This window comes from Homalodisca vitripennis, chromosome 1 (genome assembly GCF_021130785.1).
Source record: "Homalodisca vitripennis isolate AUS2020 chromosome 1, UT_GWSS_2.1, whole genome shotgun sequence".
In the NCBI taxonomy this organism is placed as follows: Eukaryota; Metazoa; Arthropoda; class Insecta; order Hemiptera; family Cicadellidae; genus Homalodisca; species Homalodisca vitripennis.
In genome coordinates this window covers 136,715,488-136,739,805 of record NC_060207.1, presented here as the reverse complement: position 1 = coordinate 136,739,805, position 24,318 = coordinate 136,715,488, and the positions used below count along the sequence as shown (strand labels likewise).

The following is a 24,318-nucleotide window of genomic DNA, read 5'->3' as shown; positions in this document are numbered from 1 at the left end:
ATTCATCTATTTGTTCATGTAATCCCTTTTATCTAATTTACTATATTAGATACTATATATAATAAACTAATTCTTTGTATATATAAAGATATGTTTTTATATTTTTATTTTAATTCTCTAAGGGTTTTCCACTTTTAAACCTTATTGCACTGTTTACTGACACCACAGGAAACAGAAGACGTATAGAGGAACGTATATTTGACACATCTTCACACATCACCAACTGCATAGTTTATATCGTTTTATTTTTAAATATTAAAAAAAATTTAATCCATAAAGAAGCATTTGCCACTTGAGATATTATTTCAAACTTTTTTTATTAACGGAATTGTTAAGTATGCTGTTTAATTGTCGCGTGTTTTGCCTCTCCCACACGTTTTTAATAAATAGTTCCTCTTATCAATCGAATGAAATATCACGATGGAAGAGCCAATAGAAAAATCTGTATAGGACTAAATGGCACGAATAGTTGAAAATAATTCATTCATGTAAGGACATATAAATAAAATATCAATAGAAAAGTTAAGGACATTATGCCGCCGGCATAAAAGGTTAAGGTTTTGATCCTTGAAATAAATTAAGATGCTATAAATAAAAAAATACCAGCTGTGTTTTATAATTTGCTGTGGACGTTTGAGGGTAGAAGTAATATAAAAATAAATTCAAAGTAACCGATGGAATATTAAGATTCTTAACTGAATCTAGATAATGCCTTCATTTTATACGGATATTATCAAATTCATAGACTGAAATTCTGAAAATAAAAAATTTGTAACATCCCACGAGGTGATAACGTAAGTTCAAGGGAGATCCTTCGTTTTAGTTCTAGCGACAGAGTATTTTAATGTCTGGTATTTCCTTTTTCTTTATTCACCTGATTTCTAGCTCTATAAAACCGATTAGAGGTAGAAATTTTACCACTGGATCAGTCCTGGACAAAAGCAGTTCTTCCTATTTTATAATAAACATTAAAATTCTATTTGTGAAACAATTTACCAACATATATTATAGTTTAATTATGCATTATACATATTAACTATTATTATCTTTATATTCTTAAGGAACTGTTTCACTAAACATTTAAATATTCTGAAACGAAAACTTGTCAGATTATTATTTCAATTTCAACAATTTTGACTGTGATAATTAATTGTAACCATTCACGGTTTAAAAAGGTAAATAAGCTATCATAATGCCTTAATAATAAATTTGTTTAACTGTACAATATTAATTTGTCAATAACGGTATGAAATATTTATGTTGTTATATCTGAAGAAAGATTAAGGGAAACAAAGAAATAAATTGCCATACTTCCTTACGAATAGAATTTTCATGTACTATACATTTGATTTCTCAATTAGTTGTGTTGTAATTTAATCACCAAAACTGAAATTATTATGTTGCTTGCATAATAAATCCCATTTACAACATTCGATGCATAAATAATTACCAGAGAAACCGCTTGTAATGTTTTAGTAATTGCTTCTAGTGGATTTAAAGTCATATACCATTGAAATACACGATAATAATTAAACTATAAACCTTAATATTTATATTTAAACACATTGTACCGAATAAATTCCTTACAAAAAGAGTCTAGATACACCGGTATATCACCCACCATTATATCATTATACTGAGTATACAGCCCTATAACAAGAACATAAACCTGTCATCATTTCTCTTGTGGTTTACCATAGATCTTAGAATAATAATTACAGTTCCACGTATAAATTTCACTAGTAACTTCAACTAATATTCAATGATGTCAGTGTATAAGTACTGAGTTACGGGTATATTACTAGTTAGACAAGTTTAGAGATATAGAAAACATTTTTACCAAAACCAAATATGTTACAGCTATACATTGAAGAAGTTTTCTTCACGTGACTGATTTCCTTTAAGAGAAATAACATTATGGCTTTCAAAATAAGCTATGGTAAACTACAAGAAATATTAATATATACTTATCAGAAGCCAAATTACAATAATTTTATAATTGATTCATCCAAGAACATCGGTATCAATAGGATTTACTATTTACTAATATTTTCTCGCACAATAATTATGTATCTCCGATAATGGCATTTTTGAACACTACGAGATAAGAGCCCCTGGTTAAACGAGAAGGAAAAACATCCAGTAGAGGTAATGTCTCGTAATGGCCTTAATAGATCCTACGTGTGATCTAGTTATCTTAGTTAGGACGCATCGTGACACTTTTCTTATAGCCTAGTGCATAGAGAGTACCGATAATGATTTTACACGATTATTCCTTCTGAATTTCCGGGACACGTAATATCATCTTTGAAATATACAATAATAGGATATCCCAGTCAGGGGTGTTTGGGTTGTTGGGTCCGAAGGGATAATCTGCGAATATTTGAAGCCATCAATCTCACAGACCTCAGCGTTGATTGCTCTCCTCCTGTGAAGGATGATGTACCGATGATATAGACTGACAACTGCTTTAACTATTAGACTCAGATAGCAAGATTGACACATGTATGAGGTCTGTCCAAAAAGAATCCAACCGCCGCCGACCAGTAGGCGGCCGCGGCGTAAAAGACCGGCTCGAAGCGGTTATTGGAGGGGAGGGATCTGGTCACTCATTGAGTCACAGCGCTCAATTCAGTACAGTACTGCCGTGTGTTTGCGTCGCATTTCAATATGACTGAACGTGTTGAGCAGCGCATTTGCATTAAATTTTGCCAAAAACTTGGCCATTCAGCATCAGAGACGATTACTATGATACGGAAAGTTTATGGTGACGTGTCTATGGGCGATACACAAATAAAGGAGTGGTTTAGGGAGTTTAAAAATGGCCACATATCAGTGGAGAGTGACGACCGATCTGGCAGGTCTTCAACGGCCAGAAACGCTGAAAATGTTGAACGTTTTCGTGCAGCAATTAATGAAAACCGTCGATTGACTGTCCGAGAGTTGGAAGAAGATTTAGAAATACCAAAATAGTCAGTTTGTAACATCTCACACGAAGATTTAAAAATGAACCGTGTTTCGGCAAAATTTGCCGTGACTGGATCCTGCACCACGACAACGCACCAGCTCATTCCTCAAATCTTATTCAGCGTTTTTTGGTCAAACACGACATCAACCAACTACGACAGCCTCCCTACAGTCCTGACATAGCTCCTTGTGACTATTGAGCTATTTTCAAAATTAAAAATTCCTTTGAAAGGAAAAATATTTGACGATGTTGAACAAATAAAACAAAATACGACGAAGGACCTGTTAGCCATTCCGCAAAATGAATTTAAGGAGTGTTTCCGGAAGTGGGAGGAGCGTTAGAATAAGGTAGTGGCTTGTGGAGGGAAGTACTTTGAAGGGGACCAGATTTCCGTTGCCACAGAGTAACGTCAGTTCATGCCAGACGTCAAGGTCGGATACTTTTTGGACACACCTCGTATGTAGAATATTCTCTCAATACCAGTCGCTGGATAAGGAGCCTTAATATTATGGAGTTTGACAGGAGAACGTTTTCTGATTGAAGTCTCTTATTAGATATCAATATCTTCTAAACTTTATAGAGTTAAGTACACCAACCAGTGTCTCCAATGACTAAGTGGGAGATTGACCTTTAAATGATAAATAAAGCGATTATAATTATGATTTTCTATCAATCTCATTGAATGACACATGTTCCAAGATCAGCCCTATAAGAATATAATACATGGTTTGGTTTACAGATTTTATAGAAATACATTAAAAAATCTTTTTATTAAATTGAAAAGGAATGATTTCGAACCAAGTGGGAGTGTTCAAGTATTCGATGTAAACATTTTGCCCAATTTGCAGCTTTAAAAATCAATACTGTTTCAAATATTGTATATATTACGTAACGATTGCAATAAATTAGAATATGGAATGTTATGATAAAACAATCTTAACTTAATAATTCTAAAACTCATACATGGCTAAATTAAACCACCGCTTCCTCTAGAAATGTGATGGTGTCCGTTTTAAAACAAATTGGCCTGCCTCAACCACGAAAACAAGATCCCAGGAGTTGTTTCCATAACTATTACTTTTGAGTAGAGTAATAGTTATTAAATAAGAAACAAACATTAAATAATAATACTAACTTAAATTGTACATTAAATAAATCAAATTAATTCAGTTAATATTTGTGGATAATTTAAACCTGTAATGAAGCTTCACGTACTTAATACTTTTGGTAAAGCAGTGGTTATTTTAATAATTAATTATTGTATCGGCTAAACGCTGATTAGCTTGGAGTATTTTTAGGCGGCATCATGCTTAATACTTCGTGGTCGTCAGGCTTCGTAGGAAAAACATTTCGTGGTTATCAGAATGCGTGAAGCCAAGATTCTTGGTCCAGTTAAGGTAAATTTTTATGAGGATATGTCTTTGGGATACTTTGTGATCTGAAGAGGACTAGTCTAGAATTAGAGCTATTCAGACTATAGTTTCTAAATAAGCTTTTGTCAGTGTCAGTGTGAAACATAATAGTGTACAACAAACTCTACAAGCCAATACTTATTTATTAGTGTACACCCAAATGTACTTCGGCTTAATTATAACACGTACTATATATTATGCACTATTGAATAAATATATACCATATTTGTAGTTTTACTATTCAAAATATTGAAGATAAAATCAGTTGTAAGAAATGTAACAAAGATTTCAAAGAAAATAGTTTCATATCTATAATACAATATTTTCTATTCTCAAATATTATATGAAGTAGAAAGCTTCTTAAAGCACCGAACGGTTTAATCAGAGCTGATAAATCTATTTACAATTATTCATTTAACACAAAATGATTCATAGTCCTACAAACTTTTATTATGTTGAAATTTCGCAGGCGTTGTATTTAAAGAACATGGCCATTACAGATAGTATTCAGAAGACTCGTATGACCTAAAACTAAATATAAGAATTATTTTATAAATTTATATGCCAGCCTGCTGCCAAGGAAGGTTGGCGTAGAAAATTAAATAACAAAGTTTAATTTAATACTGTGTAATTAGTACGTTATAGTTTATATTTTTATAGTTATGGTTCATGGATTACCATTAGTTAGAATTGGTATATATTTTAATTTCATAATGATATTTATTTAACTATCTAATTCCAAGATAATTAACATCCTTATTTTATTTATTGCACTATCTGCAGCATCAATATATGTTTTGCATATCGCAATAATAAAGACATTAATAGCAATGTATCGTTGTTATTTATATTTTAATTAGATGATATCTTATTATTTTATTATAAATTTCTTAAAATTCAATGTAGCCATTTTGTGTAAAATCCAGAATATACAAACGCCGCACGAACTGTACCTACTCAGAGCAACACTAAAATTCACGCCGCTTTTGATGTTTGTTGGAATCGTTTATACATAATTATGGTACTAATCGATCAAACAGCACTATTTTTCAAAACAATACATACATTAAAATATCCATTAATCGACAATATGGAATTATCTGAGGAATATTTTAAATTTAATTATAATTATTGTAAATGCATTTTGTTGATAACTATGTGAAACATTTTCATATTACGGTAGGGCTTATATTTTGAAAGCAAAAGTTAGTACCAAGTTAGTAGGATATTGTTACATTTAATTTATTTAGGATTATGTAAAAGTATTATTTTTAAGTATGAGGGAATATATGATCTTCACAAAGGAAAGGATATTATGGTAATAGAGAGCATCAAAGTCTTTATTCAGGTGTGAATTGAAGTTTAATCTAATTTTTAATGCTGTATAAATAAATTATAGAAATAAAACAGTACTATGAACATTATGTTGCAAAAATTTTACTCTCCCTTTAAAACACTTATTTTTAGAATTAAATATAATGTTACAACGTAATTTTTTGTAACAGGACGAATACAGTTAAATCTTGTGAATCTTAATAAAACTATGTCTTTTTTCTATTTTAAATTAACTATAAGACGTATTCTTAAAATGCAAACCTAGTATAATAGTCAATTTTAATGTTAATTTGTAAGTTGTTAAAGCGCCTATAGTTTAGGTAACGCACCATTAGAATGCTTAACCAACAATGTCAAAGGATTTTCCTGCCGAATAGCTCTTGTTCATTATAACAAGTCTGTGTAAGAGGAAGAGAAACTCAGACGCTGGATGTTCTGACACTGATTACTGTTTTCAATCTGTCTCTCCAATCGGGTCTGTACGGAAGATAGACTTTTCGTGAGAGAAGAATAAAAACAGTAGGGGGATAGAGGGAAGATCGATTTGACGTGTTAATCGGTAACGACGGTTTTTGTTCTTTAGGAGGAAAACGTTCTTAAGATTCTGTATTGTTTAAATATGCTTCGATAGATATTTATCCTGCAAACTGCACAATGGCCAGTATTACAGAAGGAGGAGAAAATTGTTGTAAATTGTGTTCAATTTATACTTAAACTCCATGTTAAGAGTACATAAAGTTAGTTTTGTTATGATTATTCAGTACTTAGTTACTATGTTCTTTAAATTCTGTTTATTGTAAGGCAGAATCTAACTTATGAATTGATTTTGTGAAGTTTTATTTATTAGGGAAAAAATTATGTGATAGAAGCATTACACAATACTGGCAAATATACTCATTAACCCGCCGACGATATTATTAAATGTATTTAAATGGATATTGATATTAGGTCAAAGTAAATATATTCCTGAAATATAATTTGAGTTCAAAGATATAACAAAACTATCCTGACATAAAGACATAAAAATCGAGATATTCAGCTGCAATCTAAACATACATATTACATATGATGAAAATCACTCCATGACGCATCACTATTAAAAACAAATCATCGCAGGGTATTTCTATAATAAGTTATATCAAAACTCAATTTCTTCAGGTGACAGTAGACAGACTCCTTAAAATATAATTTTCACGTAGAAAAATTATGGACAAAACTAAATAAAATGTTTTCTTTAAGAACAACTAGCTCTTTAATGTAATTTAACAATATCAAGTCAATCCATACGCATAAGTTTTCTCGTACCTTAAACTTACGAAATTTAAAAACATTTAACATTAAAAAACTATGCATATAAACTCTGACCCCGACAGTCCAGTCATAATTTCTTCATAAACAAGGACAGTATGAATCTCACATTTCTATATGAGCTTGAAATACTAGTTTTCATGATTAAACAGTGAACATGTTCATTGAAATACAATACTTCCTCTTACACCACAATAAATCAGGCACAAACATATCCTGTTCATCGGCCTTAACTGCAAGAGAAGGAATTGTGTAGTTTAATATAAAACTTTCAACATATATTGCAAGAATGTTAAAAAAACTGTGTTTTGTAAATGTTTAGTACAATTATTTAAGACAAATTCGTAATGCTTGCTGTCAAAAGAGGTATACTATTTTATTCCAAAACATTTAATTGGGTAGCTGACTTGTATTTCTCCAGTATCTTATATCAAAATTGGTTTAGGTAATACATTATTGTATTCCTTTATATTAGTAGGACTTTCTAGACTACATTAACAATTCACATATTTACGTTAGAAAACGAAAAAACTATGAGAACAGTGTAATGAATAAACACATAACAATTTGTTTGCATAATCTGAAATATATAGCTAAATTCCTTCACCCTTAGTATATAAACTTCACTAATGCTCTGAAAAATCTCATATGTGTACACATACAATAATCTAAATTTTATCTTGACTGATATTTCATGATATATTGGAAGTTCATAGCTCTCTAAAGACATATAGAAAATATCCCTGTTTAAAACGCAACCTACCTTTTTCTAACTCTTGGCCTAGTATTGTTTTAGTGTTAAAACTATACATTTATGCATATATGACGAATGAAATCTTAATTTAAGAAAATTTTATTGTACTTAACAGTTTTTATAAAGGCAATTAATGTTCTAGTCATCATTCTATAACCAATAGATCAATAGTTCCTCAATTAATAAAAGTAGGAAACTGTTTACATTTACGTAACTTTGTTAAACCATGGAAACACTTTAGCTACTGTTAATATAAGTAATCAGAAGAATACTACATTTTTATATTGATACAACATTATGCAAATTGATGGAGCCGTCTTTGTCTGACCATGCAATGCTATTACTAGTAACTCCCTTAATAAAACAGAATCAATACCAAACTCAAAAAGACAATACCTTGAATTAGAACTGAATTATTTCGATCATTATATGACTGAATTTGATCATTTTTATTCAACATTTCTAAAACTTTCCCACTAAAACATTCAACCGTAAATGGCAAGAGGAATACAGCAGGTTATACCGGAAAAATTAAAACATCATGCAAGAGAAAACAAAAATTATATGAATCTCAAAAACCACTGAACCGTCCCAGAGCTCATTAAAAAGTATAAGAACTATTTTTATATCTTAAGGAAAGTAATTCTTTCTTCCAAAAAAATATGGCAAATGACAAATTATATTGGATGCGAGGAACAGGACACAAACGATGTGGGAGGTGGTTAATAGAGAAATTGACAAGTTAAAAATTGAAGCGGATGAGGATTTTGAACTAATAGTTACTAAATCTCCCATTGTTAATAATTTTAAAATAGCCAATTTATTTAATGATATTTTTATTAACGTGAGTAAATTATTAGTACCAAGTGAAATAGTGTTTATTAATTTTCTGAACGAAGATAACAAAATTTATCCAAATTTGTTTTTGTCCTCTACTGATCTTCAGGAAGTGTTTCACATCATTAAACATTTTTTAGATTCTAAAATCATATACATGGGATGAAGTTCCAACTCACGCATTAAAAATATCAGCCTCACTTACATAAAAGCCTTTAGCTCTTTCCATTAATAATTGCTTTTCAAATGATATTTTTCCTGAAAAACTAAAATACTCGCTAAAAACCTGTCCATAAGAAAAATTACAAAACTCATATGTCAAACTACCGTTCTATATCCCTTCTTCCAATAATTTCCAAAATATTCGAAAAGGTAATAGCAGTCAGAATTCTTAAACATTTTATTAAGTGTAACATTTTGTTTTAAAATCAGTTTGATTTTAAATAAATCTCATCAACAGTCTTGGCAGTTTTTGAACTAATTGACACAGTTCTATATTCAATTGATAAAAAACATCATAATGAATATACTATGCATCCGTCATTAGGAAACATGTGTATCCACTTTTAGTTGTTTGCGTTGTACAATACTGAACATTTAATATAGATACTTATACTTTAATACAATACAAAACACCAATCGTACACTAGCGCTACGTCACGTACTGTGTGAGATGAAGTCTTGATGATGACTTGTTCACATGAAGAACGAAACGTGTAAACAAGGTGAAGACTTGGAGCGATATAGTGTAACAAAGTAGGGTGTAATGTAACAAAGCGTTCAGTTAGGACCCTTTAAATCAACAGCCTCTAGCCGGCCAGGCCAAACAAATCTGTGTCTTCTTCCCTCCCAATATTTTTTTAAGAATATATTTTCATCTTTTAAACCACTAATACTTCTTGTTTTTAATGGTCTCAGTTGATATTTTAATCAAGATATCCACGTCTGAACACGAGAAATGAGAAGTTTTCTCAACAATAGTGTGACATGAATACCTTTATGTATTTTTTTTAAACCACTTATTTTTACAACAAATTTATAAATAGCCATTTATAAATAATTGATTACAGTTTATCCTCAAATTAATTGTGGTAATTTTAATTTGATCATTGGTTATTTAATAGAGTAATATAATTTCCAATATATTTGCCATCGCATTGTATTATTAAAAAAGCACTTCCTATTATTGTTAGCACTTTTATAACGAGTATACGCGTGCATGTTTCATCAAGATTCATATGAGATCGTTGAGCTGTATATCTTTTGTTACGGGTTATTTAAAATTATAATTACTTTGGTCGTTAATCTTTATTTATTTAACTACCATGTGCAAGACACAGTTATATTTTGTAATTACGCCACCTACCTAAGTGGGATTGTTTATCTGAATCATGTTTATTAAATGACATTAACGATATCATAAAAGGCGTGGAAATGTTCTTATCTAATATTTATAATAACCATCTTAGATGTAATAGGTACCCTATGATTTTCTAACTGAGAGAGGTCTTTGAAATTCGAAAGCTGGCTAATTTAATCAAGAAGTGTCCAGACACTATTTAATGTAGTCGATTGGTGTTGGAAAGTAGGATTATAAATCAAATGTACGGGCCAACATTGTAATAAAATAAGGAGGCACATTTCCAACAACTATCATTTTTACTATGGGAATTGTGTAAAAATACAAAAGGACACATAAAACAACTGAATTATGGGATTAAAACGTACTTCTGGTGTACAGCACAGTAAATTGAATTATCAATAATGTCGAATTGGCCAAATACATCAAAGGTTTATGATTCCATTTAGAGAAAGTTAAAACTCATTTCAGCGTATTCGCGTATTTAAAGTCCTATTGTTATTTTGAATTATTCATAAGAGAGTTTTATATTTGGAGTGTTATAATTCACTATTCCATAAACAAAAAAACTGCATTTTCGACTTATGGTTCATTTAGTTAAAAACTTAGACGGATTCACAGAACACAAAATGCCCTTAATAAATCCATGAAAACCTAATTGTGGTTTAAATCAAATAAATATCAATAATTATCAGTAGTCCTATTCTTGAGGTTAAAGTCTCCTACGACATATGTTTGGCCACTAAAAACCTCTGTTTGTGGGGTTTTCAGAAATCCCTATCACGACATATTTCCCCCTTTTGCTTCATTTCCACTAACACAAGTTTTATATACACAACTTTTAATGCGAATCTCTGGAACGTAATTTCCCTCACTTTTATGGGCATAGTCTCTATTAGGAGCATTAAATATTTTTAAATATCCAACAACTGGAACTTAAAATTAAGCATGGGCTAAAAATAAGAAGATAAGAAGGTGTCATAGGATTGACACCTGTACCCAAAAAATTAATACTTAATTCTCGAACGTAGGAGAAGTTGACAGATTAGAGTCCAATTTGCAAATCTAGTCGTAATTTCCTATAATAATTGAAGGCACTACGACATTTCAGACACGATCCTAAAGCACGGCGGAACAACCAAATGCACAAATGTGCCGCAACCGGGTGGTTTCACTTGTGCACCTGATGAGACGATATAAATACCTCTTCATCGATATTACATTTGATTTTGTAGTCTAGGTGCTTCTGATGTAGAAACAATGCAGATTCGTTTTGAGTTTCCTTGACGATTTTGTGGATCTCTTCAGGCGGACAATGGCTCAAGATTTCAGGAGTCAAGTCTGTGACAGTTTCAGATTTCAAACGCTTCACTAAGCGGAAGTTGAAATGGAGCTGAGCTCCAAACTTGGATTGAATCAGGTATTCTCACCAAAGCTACCCTCGTGAACCCTCGTTGGGATTCCTACACAGGAAGGACCATACGCATCTTATGAACATGCATTGGAGATATTTGGCATAAACTCACTATTAAATTTGTCGTCTGAGACGAACAGATCCTGTACTATGTGAATGTGGTGAGAGAATATGTTTTTGGAGGGTGAGGGGGAGAATGACGGAGAATGGGATGGTACAGAAGTCAGGCTCAATACATAGCCTCTTTTGTTACATACAAATCACTCAGAACAGATTCCTAAGTACTCCCTAAACGTTAATACAACCCAAGTCTCTTCAAAGCTCGTACAAAACATTTATGGCATTCATTGATGCTTAAGTATACGTATGTCTAGATTATTTCCATTCCGCCATCCAGCTCAATAACATACGTTTATTCAGGACACATTTTTGTGAAGAACTCATTACCTGATTTATATTTTTGATTGTGTGGAAAAATAATATTGCATAAACTCGAATACATAAATACCATGTACAAGGTTGCTAAGAATTATAATATGGAATTGTAAAAAAACATCCACGCTGAATCTATCCCTAACTTATCTCAAAAGTAACTCGAACATTGACGTTTTTTTGGATGTAGAAAATTAATGTTCTCATTCCCCTCGACTTAACTTTGAATAAATCTACTAATACGTTTTATTTTAGTATTTATAGAAGGCCTGACACCAACCGAGCAATTAGTGCCTATTACCTTCCCATTTACAAAAAAATACATTAAATGTACCATTGAATCCAAAAGTTTTTTAGGGATAAATTTGTAAGATTAAAATAAAATTGTAGCTAGTGACATAAAATTAGCATATAGTGGACAAACTTACTATTAAATAAAAATTGTGTAGTAATTTTTACTTATAAAAATCAAATTTTTACATGAAAGTAAATATATAAAAAATTTCAGCTAAACTTTTAAAGTTCCGATTAAAGTATACAAACTTTAATTAGTTTATAAAAGTGAATTGGTATTAAGAGAACGACTGTGTGAATGTCACCACAATTCCCGCCGTGCCAAGCCGGATGTCAGTTCAGTCTGAGAGAGCCGTCAAATTGGATTTTATTTATTGCTCTCAGAGGAAAAAATTGAGGTTAACTTTGATGGAGTGAAAGTTATTGTGTCAGCCAATGTTCAAGCTTTATTATATTACAATCATTACTGCGAAATGCGTAAATGTCGTCTGGCTCTATTGTAGCGGACTTTAATTACAACCATTCGCATCAGGAACAGATTAAAATAAAGAGAGATTGCTGTAGTGAATCACCAATGCTAGCATTATAAGTGGAATAATATTTGAGGTCTGCTTAGACGTTACAATTTGAACCAAATAACTTATCAACTCCAACCATTAACGCATGTTTACGACAAAACACATCTCATGAAAAGGTATGATGCTGTATATTTAACATTTTGCATTATCTAATGACACTAAATACTGCACAATACAGATGTTAACGTCAAAATGGAATACTCTAAAAAGAACTGACACATGTGATAACTGACTTTTGGCCAACCCTGTATTTATTAAGTCTTCGTTCTAACTCAGTATAAGTAGAACATATGTTACAAGATTATCAGCTGGCACGAATTGATCCTAGTATACGTCAGCTGTAACTGATAGCTATTTAAACATGAGCGGTCTTCATTTCCTTGGTGACCTTAAGTGAAATGTCATAGATTTTAAAATCGTTAAATAAACTTCTGCAATTCTAAACTATCACATGGTTAAAATGTTTACAGGATGTTTATGCATAATTATTTAATAACTTTTGATAAGGTACGTCACAATTCCCTATCGCGGGTTATTCTAAAACGCTTTGTTTTCATCTGCGTATTTGGAAATTATAACCAGATTTAATAACAAGGTTAGAGTGTACCAAACCACATATCGTGTTCCAAGCTTCCTTATGTGCATATAATCGGCTGCACTCTGGTTGCATATGATTACCACTGTGTGAAAAGTTGTCGGCCCAACTTCACCAAATTGTACTAAACTTGTCCCTGCCATCATGGCAGTGGGTGTTGTCGCTCCTCTGAATTCTCGCTGTTTCGAGGTCATAGATCTTACTATAAACGGTATCTTTGCCAGATGAGGGACATTACATGGAGAGACATGCAACGTCATCGAACACGATCCCTCCTATGTATAAATATAGTGTCATGCTAAATTATATGACTATACAAAAATTTGCTGTGGGTTTATAAGGCGGCAGACAGGCAGACAAACAAAGTTAGGAATAGCTTTACCAGACTATTGAATGATGTTTAGTTTACTCTCTGCCGAAAACTTCATGATTAGCATGTGTTCAATACAATGGAAGTTGCGGACATATGCTGAACTTAAAACATATAATGTCATAAAGAAAATGACAAAAAATTACTCATTTTACATAGTAAAACATTTTGTGTATTTTTATAATAAAGTAAACATTGATATTAAAAATATGTTTCAATTATTTTTGTAATTTTTACAAAAATCCTAAATATTTTCATTAAATAAATTTGATAGTAGATAATGTAAGAGAGCCATTAGCAATGTTGCCATAGTGGATACATTCCACTAGCCGGAGTAAATATACAGCAGCAATGCCTTAATTAGATGCACTAGTCTTAGTGATTAGCGTCAACAATCCAACAGTGCTCAGGGCTCGGTGGTACGAATTAAGGTTGGGACACACATAACCGCACCGTGCCCGACACGTGAGTCGGCCGATTGTCGGTGCGGCTCGGCTCGGTTTTACCGCGAGGCCACACTTGTCCGTTACGCTGTCCGAGCGTAACGATCTCACTGCTTGTAAATAGAGCGTATGTCTTTGTATTTCGGAGTGACGGATAATATTTTGTGCAATTATATGAATTTGATTTAAAAAAAATTATTGCTTTATCTACCTTGAGCCAGTTAGAAGCATGTTCAGCAAATTCAAAAGTAGTGACTTAGGAATAATTGCTATGCTCTGGAGGAAGAAGACGAAGAAAGACGAAAACAGCGACCTGTTACAAGACGAAAGTGGGTTGATAACGCTTGGAAGAGAAGGACGATAGAAGGAGAGTTTTACACATTGATGCCTCATCTCATTGATAACGAAACAAAATTTTTATGAGTATTTTAAGATGTCTCTAATCACATTTCATAAACTGTTTATCGAAAGTAGAAGCACATTTGCACAAAGAAGATACATTTTGGAGGCAAGCTATAACTCCAAAACATCGTTTGGCTGTGTGTTTAAGGTAAGTGTTGATTTAATGTTATACACATGAGATATTACTAATTTTGAAGCATAAATATCACTATACAATTTCTGATATTATTTATTTTCTTGTATAATATTGTGCTATTTTTAAATATTTGGGAAAACTAATAGTAGCTTATATAGGTAACTATGGAGGTGTCCCACCAAGGTGAGTCTATAGGTAAAATAGTAACAAGAATAATCCATACACCTACTAAAACTACAATAAAAGTGGAAAAAGGTGAGAATACAACTCTGTGACATTTCAAACAAAAAATATTATTAAGGAAAACTACAAAATTCAGAAAAAAAAAAACATTATGAAATCCATAGTAGGTTACATTATGTTTCTGAAATTTACACTTTAAATTTTAAACAATTGTATTAAGAAAATTAATATTTTTCAAAATCATAAGTTACTTCTTGGTCAGCATTACTTGTCTCATCTATGGTGTGATCCACGTGTAGCTGAGGATGTCCGATGAAGACGAAGAAAATGTCATGAAATGTCCCATCGAGAAATTCCCTTGGCAATTAAACTGAACTTGTTTTAATTCAATTTCCTGCACTATGTTAAATATTTTTCCCTTTGGCTTCAATTAGCAGTTCAGGATTTAGTGATTTCAAGGAAGGTGCTATACCAGCTAAAAAAGCATCTACTGGATGTTGTTCTAGTTGTTGAGGAGCCCTTTTCTCAGCTGCTTTCTCAGCTAGTATGAAGGCCATAAGCTGACTAGATGGAGATTCGTAGTGAATAGACTTTCCACTTTCTTGAAAACCTGCCATTTTCCGTTTTATCGGTTTTGGTTTAATGAACTATGTTATCTTCCAATGCAGTACTTGATGATGGTGTTTTGGGCGATATTAGTGTTTTCATCTTCACTTGTTGGTTGTTCATGAGTATTTTCTTCAAGGTTTTTTTCTTCAACAAGCTCCTGCTCATTTACTTCCTCCTCATTTTGTTGTGAGAACACATTGGTGATTCCTTCTCGTTCTCCAAGAAAAGGTACCAGGAATGAAAGAATATCTTCGTATTTATACTTCCGGAATGCAACACACTTGCCTGTCCAGATTTGGTCTTTCTTTTTTGTAGTGTCCTACGAAGCTGGTCTCGAATAGAGCTCCACTTTCTTTTTTGCATTCTTCTACTCCACCTATACCAAACAGCAAAAACATTTATATAAAAATATTTATTACGACTGTTAATTTTTTGACACGAAGTATTTGTATTGCTTGTTGCAGATTTCTGGCTACTGGAGATTCATTCAAGACTATTTCTTTCAGCTACAGACTGGGCAGATCAACAGTAGCAGCAATTGTTTCATGACACTTGTAGAACAATAGTGAAGGTTCTCTTAAACGAAGTTATGCCAATACCTAATGAAGAAGGGTGGCATACCATAGCAAACGAATTTTGGTAATGAGTGGCAGTTCCCAAACTGTATTGTGTGCTTTGGATGGTAAGCACATCACAATACAAGCCCCTAAGTTATCAGGAAAGTCTCTATTGGAATTATAAAAAAACTTATTCAATTGTTCTGTTGGCTCTGGTTGATCCTTGCTACAACTTTATTGTAGTAGATGTGGGTGGATATGGAAAAAACTCAGATGGAGGTATTTTCTCAAATTCAAAATTTGGTAAAGCATTGGAAAGTGAAAAACTTAATATTCCAAAGAAAAGAGCTCTTCCTGGAACAAACTTAGAACTTCCACTGGTTTGTGTTGCTGACGAAGCATTCGCTCTCAAACCGTAACATGATGAGGCCATATCCAGGTAAAGGCTTGACAGATGAAAAAGACTGTTTTCAACTACCGGTTAAGTAGAGCAAGAAGGGTCTCAGAAAATGCTTTCGGTATCTTGCAGCAAAAGTTCCGAATATTTACTAGAAGGATACAAGGAAACCCCGAGAACATAACAATGGCTACACTAGCTGCTTGCATATTACAACAACTTATATTAGGAAAAATGAAGGTTGGAATTTGCGTGAGAGCTCTGAAAATCAATCCCATGCAGAAGAGTCTTCAGAAGGAAGACCAATAACTCTACAGAGACTGCCTCGGGTTCGTGGAAGGTCTACGGAAGAAGCATTCGCTGTGAGAGAACACCTTAAACATTTCTTTAGTTCGCCAGAAGGATCTGTGAGCTGGCAAGAACAATCTACTTCAGTCGTTTAGTTCATTGCTTAAGAAATGAATGTTAATTTCAATGTTAATTGGTACAAACAGCTAGTGCGTAAAATTTGTTAATAAACAATATCATGATTATGTTTTTTTCCCTATTATTCTTGTTTATTGTGTTTTCAATTGCAGCAAATTTCAATAAAATACACTGCAAACAGTATATTTTGTATTACTTTAACACAAGAACGTATAGTGTGAGGCCATAGTTTGCCATGTTGCAGATCGTTTTTATAATAATGGGTAAAACATAGTAAATATCAGCGACCAAAGAAGAACATAGAGACTGGCAATCGGGGCGCGCGGCTGAAGCCGGTAATCACCAGAGTGGTGGTGGATGGAAGTGGATGAGTCACCCACTACCGAGCGTCCGTGTGGCGGCAGGCAGCCAGGGCCGCTATTGGTGTGTGCCACTAATAGAAATTCTTTGATATCTTGTAAGAAAGGGGTGGACTTTTACAGCCCTCAAATGGAGTTTCTTTTGTATGCAGATATGTGAAAAATTGATTAAGTCAGAAATTTTAGACAGCAGTTTTATTGCAAAGAAAAATAATTTAATTAATTCTATGACATCAAAAGTATTGCAACACTGCATTGGTAGGGAAATTTTCACAACTGACAATCATTTTACACATCAAGATCCAGACACTAACCATTTCATATTACTTATTAGAGGCAATATGTCTAAAATATTTTAAAGTCAGGCTCACCATTTTTCGAAATTGTATAAACGAAAAATTACATAAACAGAGAGTTCGTAATCAATTTAACGAAAGCTGTGATATTCCTTGGGTAGTAGAACTTCATATTCTGTCAGTCTTGTTTCTTCAGTTATTTTCACAAATAAAAAGATATCATACAAGTAATAACTCATATAATATATATATATATATATATATATATATATATATAAATATACGTGGTGGATTATATAATGTGTATTATTGGAAGTTTTTTTAAGAATGATCAACTAAAATATACTTCGATGGAATGGGTGTACATTTTATTTCCTTGTAAGTAAGGAATATAAACTAAATACCATAAAGATACTGTAAAAACTATACTGTAAACCTGTATAGAATGTTAGAAATCATTCATTGATATATACTGTATACACCAAATAAACAGTAACATTGTAAACTGTAACATTACATAAAAAGTTAACTTACTATTTAAGTTAGACATTCAAGTTATTCCGTATTGTAAAAGGTTTTAATTTAGAGGCTATTGCTTTAAAATACATATCATATTTTCATTTTTATTATGTACTTCTTGTTTTTGAAACCCACTACAACGATTAGTTGATTTAATCAAATTTAGATATATTCCCATAATAAGTTACTAATGTTTATAGATTTGAGTATAAAAGAGTTTGAGCATTTAAACATTTTAACCTATTGCAGCGTATGGATGCGAAGCAGCGGGCACGTGTTTTGCGCCGCATGAAATTTGTATCTGCTTTATACCTCGTTTCTCGACAAACTGTTTACTCCAAAAATTTATAAAAAATACTACGGTAAAATTTGGTTTATTATCTCAAACTTTCTCGCAGACGAAACTCGCCTGACCAATAAATAAAAAAAGTAGCAGCCGACTCATTATTTCATGTTCATCGCCAAAGCTCAATTTGGTTTTAATTAATTAATATTTATTTTATAGCACTTGTAATAAACTTTTAAAATATTTATCTACTACATCGTCATTGCCATAGTATTGACTACAAAATTGTGAAATTTCAAGTTTTTTATCCCAACTCTAACTGTAATAATCCAACGGTGTTAATGAAAAGCGGCGAATTAAAATGTATACTCGCTACTATTTTCGTACTAAGAAACTTTATTGTAAATAATTTATTTTTTATTTGACCTTTAATGCAGTTAAAAATAATAAAACGTACAAAATTTCATAGAAACATTGTAAATTTGCCCATGCGAAATACCGGGATAAATTTTTACCAAATAAATCCAATACATTACATAATTCTAATTTAGTTATTTAAAATTACTTAATATACAACATAGTTTTATAATTACTTATTATTAGAACAATATAAAATACCAACTGATGTATTTTATTAGCACAATAAGAAAATATGACCATTTTACTCTAAAAAATATTTCCAATACTTTTTTATCAATAAATTTGATTTTTGAATTTCAATAAAATACACTACAAACAGTATATTTTGTATTAACTTTAACACAAGAACGTTTATGTGAGGCCATAGTTTTTGCCATGTTGCAGATAGTTTTTATAATAAATGGGTAAAACATAGTAAATATTAGTAAAATATATAATATAAGTCAATAGTCAAGTATTTATTGCGGAGACAAAGAGTACAATTGTATAGCAGTACTAGAGTACATGTTTATTTTCCGTACTTGAAAAACTATATTGTAAATTAATTATTTTTAATTTTAAGTATATTGCAGTTAAAATAATAAAAACGTACAAAATGTCAGCGCACGATGTAGGGTTAGTATACTAAATAATTCAATTAAATAAAACGTTTGCTGAAATATTTTTACAAAGAAGAACGCAAATGTGACCAAACTCTTTTTAAATTTATAATTACCCTCCTCCAAGCTCCAAATTGTCAGCAATTTTCTTCCACACTTTCTCCTTGTATTCTGTATTCCGATATTTGTCATTCGACTGGTCATAAACTACAGGAAACTTCCTTATTTCTTCAATAAGTTTCTTCTCCACATCCATGGCTGATGCCGCTCAAAATGAGATCTCTCAGACCGCACCGTGCCCGTCAAAATTCAAACCTGAACTATCGGTGACGGTGCGGCCACGGTGCGGCCACGACGGTCTGGTGTCGGTGCGGACGTGTCTGAACTTGCAGGTTTAAATACTGCGCAGCAATTGTTTCACCGTGTGACGGCCAACAATCGGCCGACTCACGTGTCGGGGCGCGGTGCGGTTATGTGTGTCCCAACCTTTATCCGTGTAATAACAAACGTCACCGTTTGCGGCCACGAACGCACAGCAAGCGTGTGCATATTCTGAATAAAAAATAAATTACTTTTATGTCATGCAATATTTCTCATTATTAACTTCATTAAAATAGTATATCGTATAAGATATTTTCAGTGTTTGTTTGTGAGTTATTGACATTGACACAATATTGTCTGGAACCCATTCAAGTTTACACAACATTGATCCATTTACATATATTTTTTAGCAAACAAAATAACCACACAAATCTACGTATAATATAATATATTTAAAATACGTGTTAGCCTATGATTGTATGGTATATTTAACGAATGCTATACATATTGAATGTTCAAATGACACTATGACAGCAATTTCACTAAATTGGATATGACAGAGACATTGCGACGACTACTCATGTTCTACTAAAGGTAATAAACAAAAACATGCAGTACTTTCATGTTAAAATACAAACATAGTTCTAAAAGTAAAAAAAAGAACCAAATACTTACTATACACAAATGAACATATATTAATATGTAATAATAAATCCTATGTACTGTAATAATATGTTCCATAAAAATAATTATGTAACAATATACGTGTTTCAGACCACCCCGCCGCAAAATCCTGTGGTTGAACCGTTTGGCATAGGGCGATGAATAAACTCTAACCGTAATCAATTTCACACGGCTAACGTCGCAAAGTTGTTCTTGTCACGTTTAAAATACAAAGTGTGTCCGAAAATGAGGTCACAGTTTCGAATCTCAAAAATTTCAAATAAAAAGATAGGCCATTTCACCAATTATTTGTAATGTCTTAGAACGCTGAACAATTTGGTAGAAAAATATTTTAAATGATTTATATCATGTCCAAATAACATATTTTAGAAATGTTTTTAATTTTTACTTTGATTTTCTGTAATAAAATTTGCGAGTTCAATATCTTATGTTAGAAAAAGCATTAGTAAAGTATTATTTAATTACTTAATACCAATAATACTTAGTATACTGTACATCATCGTTTCATTTTCTGAAACTTTGTATCGCATGTTTTTGAGTGATTTCTTTGGCCTCCAATTTTTATGAATTGAGCTATCAGTGAGATTTAGTTTATTATGATGGAATATAGTGATTCAAGAGTTCAAGGAAAATTGTAAAATCTCAATTCTCATTAGACACAAAATTTAGTAAACCAATGGCTAATTATTGATCTTTAAAAGTCTCAAACGGGAAATTAATATATGCTATCTACACCCAATTGAATTGGCAAACTCGCCCACGTATGCTAAAGGGTAGAAGTAGCAAAGAAGATATATGTTTTAATCAGATTATGAGTGTCAATGAATACGGTCACTGGAATTGAAATAAGAAGATTGAAAAATAATATTCCCATTATTCTTTTAAAATATTTCACGCTCTTAAGGTATTGGAGTGAAACCACAAGATTAACGATTCCAGAAAGTGACAGTAATGTTTTGAGTGTTCAGTTTTAACTTATGGGAATGGTGATAACTAAATAAGTAATCCTGTGTTTGTAAGCACCATTTCTGCACCTGTCAAAGTATTTCAGGAAACGAAATGTCTGAAAAAATTTAGATGAATATCTCTACGTTCAACTAATCTGTAATATACTGTAAATATTCAACATAATGTTATTCAATTGTAACACATCCGAAGTAAAAGTTTAATAGTATTATTTAAATACTTTCAAGGAATCAATTGAATATTAAATGCTACTTAAGGTATAATTTTTCTAATCCTACAATGATTCAATATAGAATTATTTGCTATAGTTGACTAGATCACATGTATCATGTCTGTGAAACTTAACTAACGTATTCAAATAGAGATTAGTAGTACCAAACCTGGTCCACATAACTAAGACTATCAGGTTCGAGTATAACTAAAGGGTAAAATTTGTTACCATGGGTAAGTTTCATGGGTTGGTAAGTCGAAGGAGACGCCGCCGTGAGCGTTCATCACTTGGAGGATCCTGTACTGACTCGAGAAGACGACAAGAATAGCACCCTCGACGGTGACATAGACTTTACAAGGGAATTAACTTTAACCTTACCACCGTTACAGCCTTCGGTCACTTCTTGTCTTATCTCATATTCAAGTACTACAAATTTATTCACTTTTAACTTAGGTAACTTAGGTACCTAGGTAAGTTTAGAAAACTAAGAAATTCATAAAAACTGTATGAATGTCTTCAATGATACTCTAATACGTCCAAATAAAAAGAACTATTTGCGTTTTTTATTATCAATTATTTATCAATAACAGGTGAGTGAAACTGTTAACAAAGTGTAAAAATAATTATTTAAAGAAAAGGTTACATTGTTTGTAAACTTAAAAATTAAAAGTAGAGTAGCTAAATTGAAACCGTTTTTTTATGAACTAAGAAAGAAATATATACCTAAACAATTCATATCAATTGGCATTGTCGTATTTAAGTAAAGCACTGTATAAATAATGCAATATGTTTAAAATACCAAAGTAATAAATAAGCAAATTTAATACCTAACAAGTATTTTACATTAAGGAAACAGGTGTGCATGTTATTGAGGGAGAGAATATTCTCAGTTTGTACACGAATTTACTCGGAATGTGTTTTTTTTCTCCATAAATACTTGGTAAATTAATCAGTAGGTTAATTTATTACTATTTACATTTATCTTAATTATTGAGATTTTCTAGTAAAAATGTATTGTAAATATATATAGCTTGATGTAAAACAACTAAAATAGTAATTTATTTGTTTTTATGAGTAATATAGCATTAAAAGTACTTGAGACTCACTCCATGGGGTCTGGCTGAATGTTAGCGAATGTTTTACATGGGTTTGTGGGTAAGCATGATGGGAACAAGAAGTAGCAGAATATATAAATTTCTGAGAAATAACTCAATACAATCATAAGAGGTTTTATATTAGGACTAACGCACATAGCTATAAATTGTCACAACACATTCGACTTGTATTATGATTTATGTAATCGTAATTGTATTTTAATTTAAAATATTATTTATGATTAAATTTCCAGATCTTTACCAGCCTGTTAACCATTTCAAAAATACATCAATTTATTATACTGTTAGAAACATTACTATAATTCAGATTTAGAACATTAGCCGTGACGTCAACGTAGAAAGATAAAACGCGGATGCGATTTAGTACCGAGATTCAAGTCAAGTATATTTTTAAATGGTTAATTTATGGGTAACAAAGCTAAAAATATAACTCTCCACGTTAATCTTGATTGAAGTAATCTTCCTGATGATGCTCTAATAAATAAATAAACTTCTAAGTAGAGATTCAAAGAAACATAGCATGATAACTAAGTTATAAAACATGTAGACAAGGAAGGATTTAGTTTTAATTTTGTACAAGTCGTTAACAAATATGAATATTAACTTCTTATAATTTCCAACGCCACATTCACAAAAAGCGACAGAAACTTTCACGGATGACTGTTGTGTAATACTGAGACACTTGTAAGATAACTTGCGTATGTGATGAATGGAAGACGTGTAAAGAAGATGGAAAACGAGAGAGACATAATATAACAAATTAGAGAGTAATGTAACAAAGCGTTCAGTTAGGACTCATTAAATCAACAGTCTCTAGTCGGCCAGGTCCAAAGTAATCTCTGCTTATCCTTAACCCCCCTCCTCCAACGTTTCCGTCCAACGGAAGATTCTTTCTTGATAGTTTTCGGAAATTTATTATTTTCATCAATCATCACATAAATCTTAGCTAATATTTATATATAATATAAAATACATGCTAAACGTAACAGGGGTTACAATTATTCTAACGTACATGATGCTTAAATCTATTGCTTTATTTATGTATTGTAGCTACGTTATACTGTTATATCTATACGGTCGAATTGATTTAAATCTAGACATACCTCGAATACGTTACGATATGTAAGGTAACCAATAATATTCTTAATATGGTTGTAGTAAATTGGTATTACTTCTGTACACAATAATGCAAAAGCCTTTTATTTGTACTCGTATAAAAAAGGAGCTTTACGCGTGGAATAATTTTTAAAGATCTGGAATAATGCTTACGAGTATTTCACATGCTGTAGTAAGCATTCATTAAATATTTACCGAATTAATATAATGTATACATTGTTGGTATCATATGTAAACAAATAATGTCAGAAGATTATAAATAACTAGTACCAGTACAAAATACGGTTTTATTCGAAAACAACTACACACAAACTAGATTACAGGATTAAAGTCTACATTTCTGGTTTGCTCAGGATACTGAATTGAATTAACGTTAAAGCGTTATGGCTCAAAACATCAAAGGGTTATGATTTTACAGAGAGAACAATTAAAAACTAATTAGGACTATTCATGTATTCAGCTCGGGACGTGTATCTTTGTTGTTTCAAAAGAGGATTTATGGTGTTGTTACTATGCGTAATGGTACTTCAATTCTGTTATTTCCCAAAAAAAATAATAGTTTCCATTAATCTAACGTAGGATATATAAAAAGCTTTGTTTATTCCTTATAAAAATC

General features: G+C 31.7%; 1 protein-coding gene across 1 annotated transcript; it reads right to left on the bottom strand.

Moving 5' to 3' along the window:
• Window positions 1-15,473: 15,473 nt before the first annotated feature.
• LOC124353375 lies at window positions 15,474-19,545 on the bottom strand. Its single transcript, XM_046803221.1, has 3 exons — window positions 19,406-19,545; window positions 17,154-17,227; window positions 15,474-15,715 (listed from the first exon to the last, which is right to left on the bottom strand). The coding sequence occupies exons 1-3, from the start codon at window positions 19,543-19,545 to the stop codon at window positions 15,474-15,476; spliced, it is 456 nt and encodes a 151-aa protein (XP_046659177.1).
• Window positions 19,546-24,318: the final 4,773 nt, after the last annotated feature.